Consider the following 14,038-nt stretch of genomic DNA (forward strand, 5'->3'; position numbering starts at 1 on the left):
ATCAGGGTTCTCTGGAGAAGTGGCTGATTGTAGAGCAGGGATAAGAAGAGTATATGCTAAACCTGAAACATTTTTGTGGTGCCAAAAAGTAAGGAAGTATACAAAAAAATTGAGAAGCCATCAGAAATGCACAAAAACTAACCTGAAGTGACTCTCAATGACCATATCTGGGACAATTTGAGTAAAAAAATAAGTAACAATAATGGATTATATCTTATAAGATAATATAAAATAAATATAAATAAGTCTATGATGATATAAATTAGAATGTATAAATGGGAGGAAGGGGAAAATTCTTAAGTAGAATAATAATTAATATAAAAAGAATAATGGAAATGGTAGAAATAGAAAGTCAACATTTGGCAAGCACCACAGTAATAATTGTTGCAGGCAAGAATCATCGATGGATGCTAAAGTTTGTGAGAAAAAGTTTGATGAGAAATGGGCTATTTACGTAACCTCAAAGGCTTTTCCCATAAGATACTGTTAATTACAAAGGGGAAAATATTGAGAAACATGGAAGACAGCACCTTAACCAAATGATTGAAGTTAATACCATTAGTAATGCAACAAATCAGTATCATGTGCCTGCTGATATGATGCACTGAGAAGGGCACAAGCATCACCTTTATGGTATTCTTGCAAAAAATGCATAATCTAAATGCAACCATGAAGAAATATTAGAAAGATGTTCTATAACTAGTCAGTACTGCTCAAAAATGTCAAGATTATGAAAGACAAAGAAAGACTAAGGTACTTTCCAGATTAAAAGAAATTAAGGAGACAGGACTACTAAATGCAATATGTTAATCTGAATTGGACCCTGGACTAAAATTAGGCAGACAGTTGGTGAATTTTGAGTCAAGTCTGTAGAGTAGTTAATAATATTTCTGGTTTTGATCATTATAATATGGTTATTCAAGATGTTAACATTTGGTGAATCTGGGTGAAAAGTATATGAGGATTCTCTCGCAGTATTTTTGCAATTTTTTTAAATCTGAAATTCTTTTAGAATGAGAAGTTGGCTGGGCACAGTGGCTCTCACCTGTAATCCCAGCACTTTGAAACACCAAGGCCAGAGACTCGCTTGAGCCCAGGAGTTTGAGACCATCCTGCATAAGATGGCAAGACCCCATCTCTTTAAAAAAAAGAAAAAAGAAAAAGAAAAAAGAAAAGAAAAAAAGTGAAAAAAAAGAAAAATATTTAATAAAATATTTTTAAATAATAATGATAGATGTCTTTTATAGGCAACATATGGTTAGGTTTTGCATTTTTATTCAGCTTGACAATCTCTGTCTTTAATTGGACTAGTTTGTCATAATTTATATGGCTGGATTTAGCTCTCAGAATGTGCAGTTTATTTCTGTTCATCTCATCTGTTTCTTTGTTTCTCTTTTCCTGCCTTATTTTGGGTTAGTCAGATATTTGCAATATTCCATTTTAACTCTTCTCTGTGCTTTTTAGCTCTGCAGTCAATTAATGATTAACATATCAATCATACCACTTTATATAAAATATAAGTCTTGCAACAATATAGATTTGATTATTCCACCTATCTTGTGCACAATGTTGTCATTTTTATTACATCTACATATATTTTAAACCCATAGTATAGCGATACAATTTTTTTTTTGTATACAACAATTTGTTCTTTAAAAAAAAAAAAACTTTACCCACATATTTACCATTTTCTGGTGCTCTTTATTACTCTCTTTAGATCTGAATTTCTATCTGGTGCCACTTATCCTCAGCCTGAAGAACTTCCTGTATCGTATTCTGTAGTGCCAACGATTTGTCTGCTGATGACAAATTATCTCAACTTTATCCAAAAGTACCTTTATTTTCCTTCCCTTTTTGATGGATAGTTTTTGCTAGATACAGAATTCTTGGTACATTTTCCATTTCAGCACTTATAGAGATCATTCAGTTGTCTTCTGGCTTCCATTGTTTTTGATGAGAAGTCAACCATTATTTGTATTCTTATTCTCCTGTGTGTAATATATTATTTTTATTAGGCTGTTTTCAAGATTTTCTGTTTATCTTTTGTTTTCAGCATTTAATAATGATGTGCCTACCCATGTTTTCTTTATATTTATCCTGCTTCAGTTCACTGACTTTATTGACTGTCTCAGCTTGTGTTTTTCTAAATGTGTGAGTATTTTGGCTGTTTTCTTCCCCAAATATTTTTCTGCCCTATTACCCATCCCCTTTTATGGATCGTCTTTTAAACCCATCTACTGAATTTTTTTATTTCATGTATTATATTTTTCAGTTCTAAAATGTACATCTGGCCGGGCGTGGTGGCTAACACCTGTAATCCCAGCACTTTGGGAGGCTGAGGCAGGCGGATCACCTGAGGTCAGGAGTTTGAGACCAGACTGGTCAACATGGTGAAACCCTGTCTCTACTAAAAATACAAAAATCAGCCAGGCATGGTGGTGCATGGTGCATGCCTGTAATCCCAGCTACCTGGGTGGCTAAGACAAGAGAATCACTTGAACCCAGGAGGTAGAGGTTGCAGTTAGCTGTGATTGCACCACTGCACTCCAGCTGGGGTGACAGAGCAAGACTCTGTCTCAAAAATAAAATAAAATAAAATAAAATAAAATAAAATAAAATAAATAAAATAAAATAAAATAAAATAAAATAAAATAAAAAAAATAAAATAAGTGCATTTGATTCATTGTTAGTTTCCCCTTCACTGCTGAGGTTCCCCATCTTTTCATTCATTATGACCTTATTTTTCTTTTAAGTCCTTTGAACATCTTTATAATAGCTGCTTTATTTTCCCTGTCTGCTTATTCCATGATCTGCGTCATCTTGTGGCTGGTTTCTGTTAATTACTTTTTCTCTTGATACTGGGTTTTTTTTTATTTCTTTGCATGTCTAGTAATTTTTTTTTTGTTGTGGGCTAGACAATGAATATAGTAACTAATAGAGACAGTGAATTTTATTATATTTCCCTGAGGAGTGTTGATTTTCTTTTTTTTTTTCTTTTTGAGACGGAGTCTCACTCTGTCACCTAAGCTGGAGTGCAGTGGCATGGTCCTGGCTCACTGCAACTGCTGCCTCCTGGGTTTCAGCCACACTCCTGCCTCAGCCTCCCAAGTAGCTGGGATTACAGGCATGTGCCACCACACCTGGCTAATTTTTCTATTTTTCGTAGAGATGAGGTTTCACCATGTTGGTCAGGCTGGTCTCTAACTCCTGACCTCAGGTGATCCACCCAGCTCGGCCTCCCAAAGTGCTGGGATTACAGGTGTGAGCCTCCATGCCCAGTGTTGATTTTTGTTCTAGCAAGTTAACATAGCTGAACTCTAAATTCTACTTCCCTTTTGGTGAACATCAGCTGAAATCAGTGCTGAGCCCTGTTAGTCTTCCAGCTGTTGACTTTCACTTGTTCAGTGCAGGGTAAAACTAGGGGTTTAGGTAAGAGTTTATATATAGATTTGGAAGAACTCTGGTGGCTTCTTTTTTTTCTGGGATTTTTCTCCTCTTTTTCTAGATATGCTGTCAACACCAAACTAGGCCTTCTGACTCCTCAAGCCAGTAATAGTGCGGTTTTCAGCTTGAGTTCTAGGCTGTCTGCATTATGTGGACTGTGGAACACTACTAGAGGAAAAGCCATATAAATACTGAATCTTACCTAGTGTAGTTCCTTCTTTGAAGGATTGACGTCACTCCAGTTTCTGCTTGTTTTGGGTCATTCTGTTGTACTTTCAAATAGCTCTTTTAGTATTTTGTCACAGAATATAATTGTTGTCTGCAGAAGGATTAATCTAATATGTGCTACTCTGCCATTACGAGAAGTTGTACCACACTACTCTTTATTTTCCATTGGTGCTGCATAGAACTGAATAAAAAAATTCTACATTTTCTGTGAATGGTGGCACTATCTCATAAAACTCTTCTAAAGGAATTGAGCATATTACTAATTATATTTTTTCTTCTTTCTCTTATAGACAAGAGATGATTTCCTAGGTCAAGTGGATGTTCCACTTTATCCATTACCGGTTGGTATAGGTGTCCATGATTTTCCTTTTGTGCTTATTTTTTTAATTTAATAAATACTTACATATATAATATAGTTAATGTAAATAATTGATTTACATACTGTTTTCTAAAAACCCATTTCAATTTTCCGTTTGCATTTTCTCTTTAAGATTTCCATACATGAACCCCAGTGAGAAATAGAGAATTTTTGATGTTTGCTAGCATTGTGAAAACACTGTGTAAAAAAGATTAGTTTGAAAATATTCTGCTGAATAACTAGAATGGGGAGTGCCTAAGCTCACAGAAGAAAACTAAGATAGTTTACGACAATTGAAACATAAAACGCTGAGAATCAGGACTAAGAATATAGCAAGGAGAAAAACAGATTCAGGAAACATTGCAAAATAGAACATTATTGAATCACATGTCTGACATGGAGGCTTAAAATAAGAAGTAAAGATAATACAAGTTGAACTTGGAAGATAAGAGTGGCATCTCATGTAGAAAAGTGAGGAAGAAAAGCCATTTTGTTTTGAAATGCAAAAAATTTATTTTTGGACAGAGTTTTGATAGGAAACAAAGAAAATGAAAGTTTAAAGTGGACTGCTGACAGAGAGATAAAAATCAGCTATGTAGGGAAAAGGGACTGGAAGGATTGAGTGTTATCACTGTCCAGATAACAGCAGAATCTCTGAGAATAATGGGCTTTCCTGATAAAAGAGATAAGAACGGAGGGCCAGCCATTGACCCTCAGTCAACGTGAGTGGATCAGAAAAGAAAGAGAAAACAGACAAGGGGAAACAGGAAAAGAACCAAGTAAAATAATGTCATGAGAATTTAAGCAAAGAGTTTCAAGGCAGACTGGGTAGTTAACAATGCAAAACATCAGAGAATGATAATAAAAACCAACAGCTGCTGAATTTTAAAGAAAGAGAAAAAATACTTCTTTTTCAGTCTAATGAGTTATATTACTTAGCTCTCCACAGTCTTTCCAGAGCATAATCTTTTTTTTTTTTTTTTTTAAACAGGGTGCAGGACCATAAGCTTTCAGTAATATATTTAATCCAGTCTTACTTTCCAGGCTGTGGACTTTTTTGATCTCCTAGGATTATCTCCATGCTCTAACCAAGCCAGCCTGCAGACATGTGCATAGTCCATATTCTTTCGGGATGTCAACATACTAACCACTCTATACTGTTTTTCTGCCTATTCTCTTCTGCCCTCCCTTTGGCTCCACAACCCACCTGCTCAGCTAGTTTTTGTTTGAGTTGTCATGTTGGCTGCAATTCCTCTTGGGCAGGAAAGTGAAAGCACTGTCAAGTTAGCATTTGATAAACTAAAGCTACTTTTTTTTCTCACTTCCAACTTAAATTATGCCTTAGGTGATAGTTCATGAGTATTCTTGAAAAGTACATGCTTTTGGTGTTACAGATATATTTTGAAAACCCACTATTTTATTCTAGACAGAAAATCCAAGATTGGAGAGACCATATACATTTAAGGATTTTGTTCTTCACCCAAGAAGGTCAGTAAATATAAAATAATAGCATATTAAATTTTTTATCTCTTCATTACACCTTATAGTAGCCTCATTAGAAATTCAGGGTTTAAACCTCTGTAAATAAGCTACTTGTAAATATTATTATTATTATTATTATTTTAAAAGCTTCATTGCTATTTCTGATTAAAAGTACTATATGCACATTGCAAAACATTCTGAAAATACAGAAAGTGATCACAGCCCTTTGGGAAAGATTCGTCCTCTTAGTACTTATCAAACTAGAAGGCTATTTATGTCATATTGTCATGCTATGCTTTAAAAAATCACAAACATTGGCCGGGCGCGGTGGCTCACGCTTGTAATCCCAGCACTTTGGGAGGCCGAGGCGGGTGGATCACGAGGTCAGGAGATCGAGACCACGGTGAAACCCCGTCTCTACTAAAAAATACAAAAAATTAGCCGGGCGCGGTGGCGGGCGCCTGTAGTCCCAGCTACTCGGAGGCTGAGGCAGGAGAATGGCGTGAACCCGGGAGGCGGAGCTTGCAGTGAGCCGAGATTGCGCCACTGCACTCCAGCCCGGGCGACAGAGCGAGACTCTGTCTCAAAAAAAAAAAAAAAAAAAAAATCACAAACATGAATTCATCTAAAACCGTTATCCAACTCGACATGCACAAAGCCAATTTCAGAAAAACCTAACTATATTTTGCATACTTTAAAAAGTATTTCAGAAGACTCAAATATTTAGAGAAAATAACGTAAGACTGGAATTTAAAACCCACATAGCATGCTTATAATTCCATTTTCCCAAAGTTACTTGTTGTTTATCAAAAAAATTTAAACTTAAGCTGTAACTAAAACTCCTTTTGATCTTCTGTACCTCATTGACAAGTAAAATCTAGTGAAAACGTGTGTGGATTTACTGTCAGAAAGTTCAAACTAAAGCATAGAAAGGACATCTGTGAAAGCAACAGTATTTGTCTTGTTTCTTAAACTATAAAATGCATTTGAAAATGTACTATTGGAACTTAGTAAAATTTTTCACTTAAAAATGATTTTTTAAATTATTGTTTGTAATATAAATATTAAAACAAAATGAAAAGGAGTGCTCACTGACTTAATATTTACTGTCTGTAAAGGAAGTCACATTTAATTTCTGTAGATGTCTGGAATGTAAATCTCTTTTCGTCTTTTAATTTTAGACTGATTGTGACATCTGCATATCAAGAATAACTAAATTGTTTTTTCTTATTTGATTGTCCTAGCAGCCTGCTTTTCAATTTGTCACATGCTTTCTAGCGTCTTTATCTTTAAAAAATACAATTTGCTTCTTCTGTCTGCAATGAATATTATTGCAAGTGTAGAAAGAACTTTATTCAGATAGAAAATGTACTACATTCCTAAATTTGTTTGAGCCCCATTAAGTCAAAACCTTGAGGCTTCTTTTCCAATTGAGAAGACATGAAACATACAATTGTAGAGAAACTTTTCAACAAAACATTATCTGAGCACATTTTCTGTATCCATCTTTATAGCCACAAGTCAGAATGTTCACATCTCCTTCAGTACGGAGACACAAGCCACATTAGCAGCCTTGGAAATAAGCATCGGGGATTTCACTGACTACTCATGAAAGGATACACTAAATTTGCCAAATCCATGAGAACTATACAGAGAAGAGCTAAAAAGATTAGGGGAGGCTTGGGAGTGGGGGTAGGTAATCTCCTGAAGACAGAATAAAAGGATTAGGACTCTTTTCTAGAAAGACAAAGGATAATTGCTACATATCTGATATCTGTAAAAAAAATCATCCCCAAAAAATCTATATAGAGAGCTGAGATAAGCAAAGATTTCTTAAGTAAATCATAGGATGCTAGAATTGATGAGGACAATAGAATTAAGCCTTAAATTAGAACCTTATGAAAGCATTGTAATCACAGCACTTTGGGAGGCTGAGGTGGGTGGATTGCTTGAGCCCAGGAATTCCAGACCAGCCTGGGCAACATGGCAAAACCCCATCTCTACAAAAAAAATACAAAAATTAACCGGGCATGGTGGCGTGTGCCTGTAGTCCCAGTTATTTACGAGGCTAAGGTGTGAAGATCACCTGAGCCTGTGAGGTCAAGGCTGCAGTGAACCGTGATTGAGCCACTGCGCTCCAGCCTGGGCGACAGAGGGAGATGCTGTCTCAAAACAAAAACAAAAACAAAACAAAAAAAAAAAAGAAGAAAAAAAAAGCAGCAGCAGCTTATGAAAGACAGGTTTTCAAAAGATTTAAAATATTACTACAGCAGGCAGCAGTCTTTAGCTTAGACAACTAATTCAAAGAGGTGATACAATATAAAAATAGATTAGGTAAATTAATGTGTGACAGATTCAAACAGCTGCCAAAGAGATGTAGCAGGTTTCAGACACTTATCAGGCCTTACCCTCTACTCTTCTGTCATCCAAAAAAATATGGCCAGATTAGTATCCCTAAAGCACATCTCTGAGGATACCTTTCTCTATCCCCCAAATTCTCAGTGATTTACCAAAATATGAAAATAAAGTCTGAAGTTGTCTGATTTTGCATGACCTCTGGGCCATCCCAATCTCCTGTAGTCCCCTTTACATGTCCTGTAATCTAGCCAAACTCAACTACTGCAATTTCCTCAATTGCACCCCAGATTTCAAATCTGTTTCCTGGATCTGCCCTCTTCTCCACTCATATGCCTTTTCCTCTACTGCCACAGATAAGAATCCTCCCCAATCTTCTAATCCCAACTCAAAGGCCAGCTTCTCTTTGACATTGTCTCTGATCATTCACTTAAACTTCCTTAGCATCTTCTTTGTGTCATAACAATTATTTATTTACATATGTTTCCCTTTTCTCTGCCTTCTATTCCTTTCCCTAGGTATCTTCTGCCCTGGAACTTGTCTTTGAACCTCCCTTTGTAGACCCCCTGGTACCTAGTGGGTGTTCATTAAACTCTTATTAATTGAATACTTTTCTCCCTGGTGTTAAAGTTTTATGAATATTTATTTTCTTTTCTACAGTCACAAATCAAGAGTTAAAGGTTATCTGAGACTAAAAATGACTTATTTACCTAAAACCAGTGGCTCAGAAGACGATAATGCAGAACAGGCTGAGGAATTAGAGGTGAGATTTTATAAATATTTGGTTAAACTAAGAAAAATTTTAATTTCTTATTTTGCTGTACTATTGAATGAAGTTAACGTGTGCAATAAAGATTATTTACTTGGACATTTATTTCACCCAAGCATTCATTAGTAGTTTTTCCTCTAGGATATTTCTGTAGAAGGAATGGCCATTATTAATGGCCTTCTTAAAGGTTAAGGAGTAGAGAATAGAATATAAGTCTAGTTTTTCAAAGTTTTCTAAAACTGTATATTCTCCATTAAAGTAAGAACACAATTTAGTATTTTGAAGTTAAATATATGGACATTTTGAGGAGACCCCACTGATTAGGAACTCTTTTATGAAATTTAAGTCCTGTTAATATTCTTATTATGGTGGGAGGCTCATAGGAAAGGAGGAGAATTAGGGAGCAAGGAGAATTTAAGTGATCTAATAAAGAGCCTTCTGTATGTGGGGCAAGTAGAATTTAACAATTTTCACGGATGACAGGATGAGAGGAAAGTCCAAGTCAAGATTTGTGTAGAGTTACATGCATCTGGAGTAAGCAAGTAGGAGGCAGAAAGTATGTATTTGGAATAGAATTGGATAGGGTTTAGAGACTGGAATCCTAGTTGCACACTCTATCTAGCCAGACTTGTGTGAGTCATTGAACTTTTCCGAACCTCAGGATCTTGTTTGCAGAGTGACAGGATGGCATCAGATGACCTCGAGGGTTTCTTCCAGCAAAAAAATTTATGATTTGGAAAGGGATCAAAAAAACACCTGCTCCTTGAGGTTCCCTTTGAAAGCACATTATCATCAAAAAGAAGTATCATTTATTCAGTAGCTGTGTTAGTCCATTTTCATACTGCTGTGAAGAAATACCCGAGACTGGGTAATTTATAAAGCTTTAAAAACAGGTTTAATGGACTCACAGTTCCACATGGCTGGGGAGGCCTCACAATCATGGTGGAAGGTGAAAGAGAAGCAAAGGCACAGCTTATATGGTGGCAGGCAAGAGAGTGTGTGCCAGGGAACTGCCCTTTATAAAACTATCAGATCTCATGAGACTTATTCACTATCATGAGAACAGCACTGGGAAAACTCACTCTCATGATTCAGTTACCTCTCACTGAGTGCCTCCCATGACACGAGGGGATTATAGAAGCTACAATTCAAGATGAGATTTGAGTGGGGACACAGCCAAACCATATTAACAGCAGTTACGGAAAGCAAAGCACACAGCGTAAGGCACGAAATTGACTGGAGGGTTCTTATTTGTTGCCTTGCTAACACTTTCTCCTCTGACTGAGGGCCTGCTTAGGTCTCCATAAGAACAGTGAAGCTGAGGGCCTTCCCCAGGGGCTAGGCTCTACCTCATATGCCCATGTACCTTGAGAAAGAAAAGCTCTAGAACAGGTAGTGAATTTGCAGCAGAGCTTTCTTGGAAAATTTTAAATGCACTAATGAGATTTTGCTTTGCAGGAGAATCTATAATAATAGAAGGAAATACCTTTTTTTTTTTTTTTTTTCTGGAGTCAGAGTCTTGCTCTGTGGCCCATGCTGGAGTGCAGTGGTGCAATCTCAGCTCACTGCAGCCTCTGCCTCCTGGGTTCAAACAATTCTCATGCTTCAGCCTCCCAAGTAGCTGAGATTACAGGCATGTGCCACCATGCCTGGCCAATTTTTGTATTTTTAGTAGAGACGGAGTTTTACTATGTTGGCCAGGCTGGTGTTGAACTCCTGGCCTCAAGCCATCCATCTGCCTCGGCTTCCCAAAGTGCTGGGACTACAGGCGTGAGCCAGGGTACCCGGCCAGGAAAGAAACTTTTTTCTTCAAACCACAGAGTATAGATGGCCGCTAGTTTGGTGATCAAAGAACTCTCTTCACTTATTTGATTAACGTTTTGTTATGTATTTTTCTCTGATTTTCATATAATAATCATTTTTAAAGTTTTCAAGTATTTATTCAGTAGAAGTTTCTCTACCTGGCTTTTTGGTGTACCAGAGTATCTTGCATAATGGAATTCTGTTTGAAATGAAGGATATCTGCTGTAAAGAAACAAAATTATTTATTTAGTAACTTAAAAAAATTTAACAGCATTTCATTATTTAGTAACCTGCTCCAAGTTTTGCCCACATGCATACATCATAGGACCCTATTCACAGTTGAGTTTCTGTAGAGAGAACTGCTTCACTTCATTTTGTGGTCTCATGTCTCAATGTTTGAATTCCCTCAGAATGCACCTTATAATTTCAGGAGATGTAAGCGTGTAGGAGTTTATTTATGAAAGGCCCTAGGAATTCAAACACGTGAATCTGTGCTTATTTACCTTCTGTGTAGCTAATGACTGGAAGAGTCTTGCCTAGTCCTTTGACAGCTAGTTTGTGACTGTATATATAAAATTCTACTATTTAAGGAAAACAATTGTAATTTTGAAATGAAGCTCACTCTTAGGTAGTTTGTATTCTGTAGTAAAGTATGGCTATAATAGATAATTATGTAACATTTGATTTTTGTACCATTTGCAACTTTAGGGTTACTTGTATGTATTTACAAAGTTAACATATAAAATGTTGATTGTACCTCTGAATGCTTTCTTTCTGACCCTCTCTGACTTGATTAAATTGTGAGCAATTACATATTGGCTTTGCGGTTAGAACTTAAATAAGGTTCATTGATACTTAGCAAGTTATTTTACAAAGAATAACAGCTGATACGTATTTAATAGGAAGGCCTTCTATCCAAAAAATCCACTGTATAGAGGCATTCTATCCAGTCTTTCTAAGCCGTGTTTGATTGTACAACTCTACTTCCACAAACTTGAGACAGGTGTTTTTAAGCCCTTAATTAAATTAATTTTTGTTCTTTCTCTTCTTGAATTTGTTCAGATAATAAAAATACATTAAGCAGACATTTAAGAGAGAAATCTCTAAGAAGCTTTAAAAGAAGTATTCTTTTGGTACCATTTTTCTAGCACTGAGTATTTTTATAATCCTTTATAGCAGTAGTGAGAACTATTTTATTAATAAATTGTATTAATCCTAAAGGAATCAATGATTATATTCAACCAAAAAATGTTAAGCTTGTATTTTCTCAAAAGAGTAAAATATAAAAACTTACATGTTTTGGGATTGAAACCAGAAAAATACAATCTGATTCAATATATGCAAGACTAAATTTTAGGTATGCTAGATCCTGTATTATCATAATTTAAGGGAAAGGAAAGAAAGAAAGAAGGAAGATAAACATGGATGGGCAGACAAAGTAAGAGGATATAGGGAAAGAAGCGAATGAAATTTGGGCAATAAAAAGAAAAAAAATAGAGGTAACAATTCTTATAGAAGAGGTAAAAATAAAAAAAAAAAAAAGAAGAAAGGTTGGGCACAGTGGCTCATGCTGGTTATCACAGCACTTTAGGAGACCAAAGCAGGAGGACTGCTTGAGCCCAGGAGTTTGAGACCAGCCTGGGCAACGTAACGAGACCCCATCTATACAAAAAAATTGAAAATTAGCTTGGCATGGTAATACGCACCTAAAGCCTGAGGTGGAAGATTGCTTGAGTTCAAGAGGTCAAGGCTGCAGTGAGCTGTGATGGCACCACTGCACTCCATCCTAGGTGTCAGAATGAGACCCTGTTGAGAGAGAGAAGAAAGAGAGAAATTCCCATCCAGACCTTTTCTCCCAAAATAATTTATTCTGTCATCTTCCTCCCCCACTACCCGTCACCTTCTATACAGAGCTAGCCAAAATAGATCAACCTTGCTGCAGAAACCCCTATCCATTTCTCCCTGCTACCAAAAAACATTCCTTTCCTTCCCAACTCTTTTCCCTGAGGCCTCGTTTTCAGGTCTAGCCTTCCAACATAGAAGAATTCTCTTCCATCTTGGAAGCAGTCCACTGCTTGTCACACAGCAGTCATTTACTGCTGATCTCCAGGCCTAGAACAGAAGCTCTGTGTATCTAAGGAAATTGTTCTGTGTCAGTTATCAAAATACCAAAAATGTTTGCCACTTTGTCATTTGCTCTTTTTTTTTCAATGTTATTTAGTAGTTTTGGCCATATACAAATGTGGGTGTTTTGTTGTCAAATTTATGGATCTTCTCTTTCATGCCTTCAAGGTTTGGTGTCATACTTAACAGTGTCCCACTTTTAAAATATATTTCTAAAATTTTCAAAAGTTTGTTACTAATACTTTTTGGTTTCACTTTTAAACATTTAGATATTCTTCAGTCTGTAACTTATCCTGATATAAGGCATGAGGTAGGGATTCAAGTGAAGTTTTTTCCAAATGGATGCCCATTTTCTAAGTAATCTGCCTATTTTGCCACAGATTTCAAATGTCTTTATCATATTCTAAATTCCTATAAAGTTTTTTGTTTTTTTGAGACAGAGTCTTGCTCTATTGCCCAGGCTGGTGTGCAGTGGTGCGAGCTCAGCTCACTGCAACCTCTGCCTCCTGGGCTCAAGCAGTTCTCCTGCCTCAGCCTCTCGAGTAGCTGGGATTACAGGCGCCTGCCACCATGCCCAGCTAATTTTTGTATTTTTAGTAGAGATGGGGTTTCACCATGTTGGCCAGGCTGGTCTCGAACTCCTGACCTCAAGTGACCCCCTCACCTCAGCTTCCCAAAATGCTGAGATTGCAGGCGTTAGCCACTGTGCCCAGCCAGAATTCCTATAAAGTTGCGTTTCTTTCTGGGCAAATCTGTTGAGCTGCCTGTCGATGTATGCACCAGAACCATACAGCTTTAATTGTTGTCATTTATAATGTGTTTTTATCTGGTAGGGTTGATCTTCACTACTTGCTTTTCTTTTTAAAAATTGTGCTGCTTATTCCTGCTTGTTTATGTTTCTGTTGAACTTGAGAGTTGCCTTGTATCTTTTTTTTTTTTCTTATGAGACAGAGTTTCACTCTTGTTGCCCAGGCTGGAGTGCAATGGCGTGATTTCGGCCCACCGTCACCGCTGCCTCTCGGGTTCAAGTGATTCTCCTGCCTCAGCCTCCCGAGTAACTGGGATTTACAGGCATGCGCCACCACACATGGCTAATTTTGTATTTTTAGTAGAGATGGGGTTTCTCCATGTTGGTCAGGCTGGTCTCAAACTCCCGACTTGAAGTGATCTACCTGCCTTGGCCTCCCAAAGTGCTGGAATTATACGCCTGAGCCACTGCACGTGGCCTATTTTTTTTTAAATCATAATGTAGTTTTGTTGGAATATTGGCAAATTTATAGATTAACTTGGGAAGAAGACACCTTTGTGAGACTGAGTCTTCCCAGCCAAGAACAGACCATGTCTTTCCCTTATTTAGGTCTTCTTTTGTGTCCTTTTGGGAGCATTTTAAAGTTTTCTCACCAGTTTATTTCAGTTTCTAATGCTTTCCTAACCAATCAGTATTTAATAGAATCTTTGACCTACTGCCTTTTCTT

General features: G+C 36.8%; 1 protein-coding gene across 7 annotated transcripts in view; it reads left to right on the forward strand.

The window, feature by feature from the left end:
- The window catches only part of NEDD4 (NEDD4 E3 ubiquitin protein ligase), a 167,963-nt gene that overhangs the window by 116,174 nt on the left and 37,751 nt on the right, over window positions 1-14,038 (forward strand). For 5 of the 7 annotated variants that reach the window (XM_055279239.2, XM_063639393.1, XM_055279240.2 and 2 more), the window contains 3 exons: window positions 3,963-4,013; window positions 5,457-5,518; window positions 8,528-8,630. The exons of 1 other annotated variant lie outside the window; for it this stretch is intronic. In XM_055279239.2, coding sequence (XP_055135214.2) covers window positions 3,963-4,013; window positions 5,457-5,518; window positions 8,528-8,630 — 216 coding nt within the window. The remainder of the gene's footprint in view (window positions 1-3,962; window positions 4,014-5,456; window positions 5,519-8,527; window positions 8,631-14,038) is intronic. One more of the 7 variants, XM_055279237.2, reaches the window with a different exon arrangement.

The sequence above is a fragment of the Symphalangus syndactylus genome, chromosome 5 (assembly GCF_028878055.3).
Source record: "Symphalangus syndactylus isolate Jambi chromosome 5, NHGRI_mSymSyn1-v2.1_pri, whole genome shotgun sequence".
Taxonomy (NCBI): Eukaryota; Metazoa; Chordata; class Mammalia; order Primates; family Hylobatidae; genus Symphalangus; species Symphalangus syndactylus.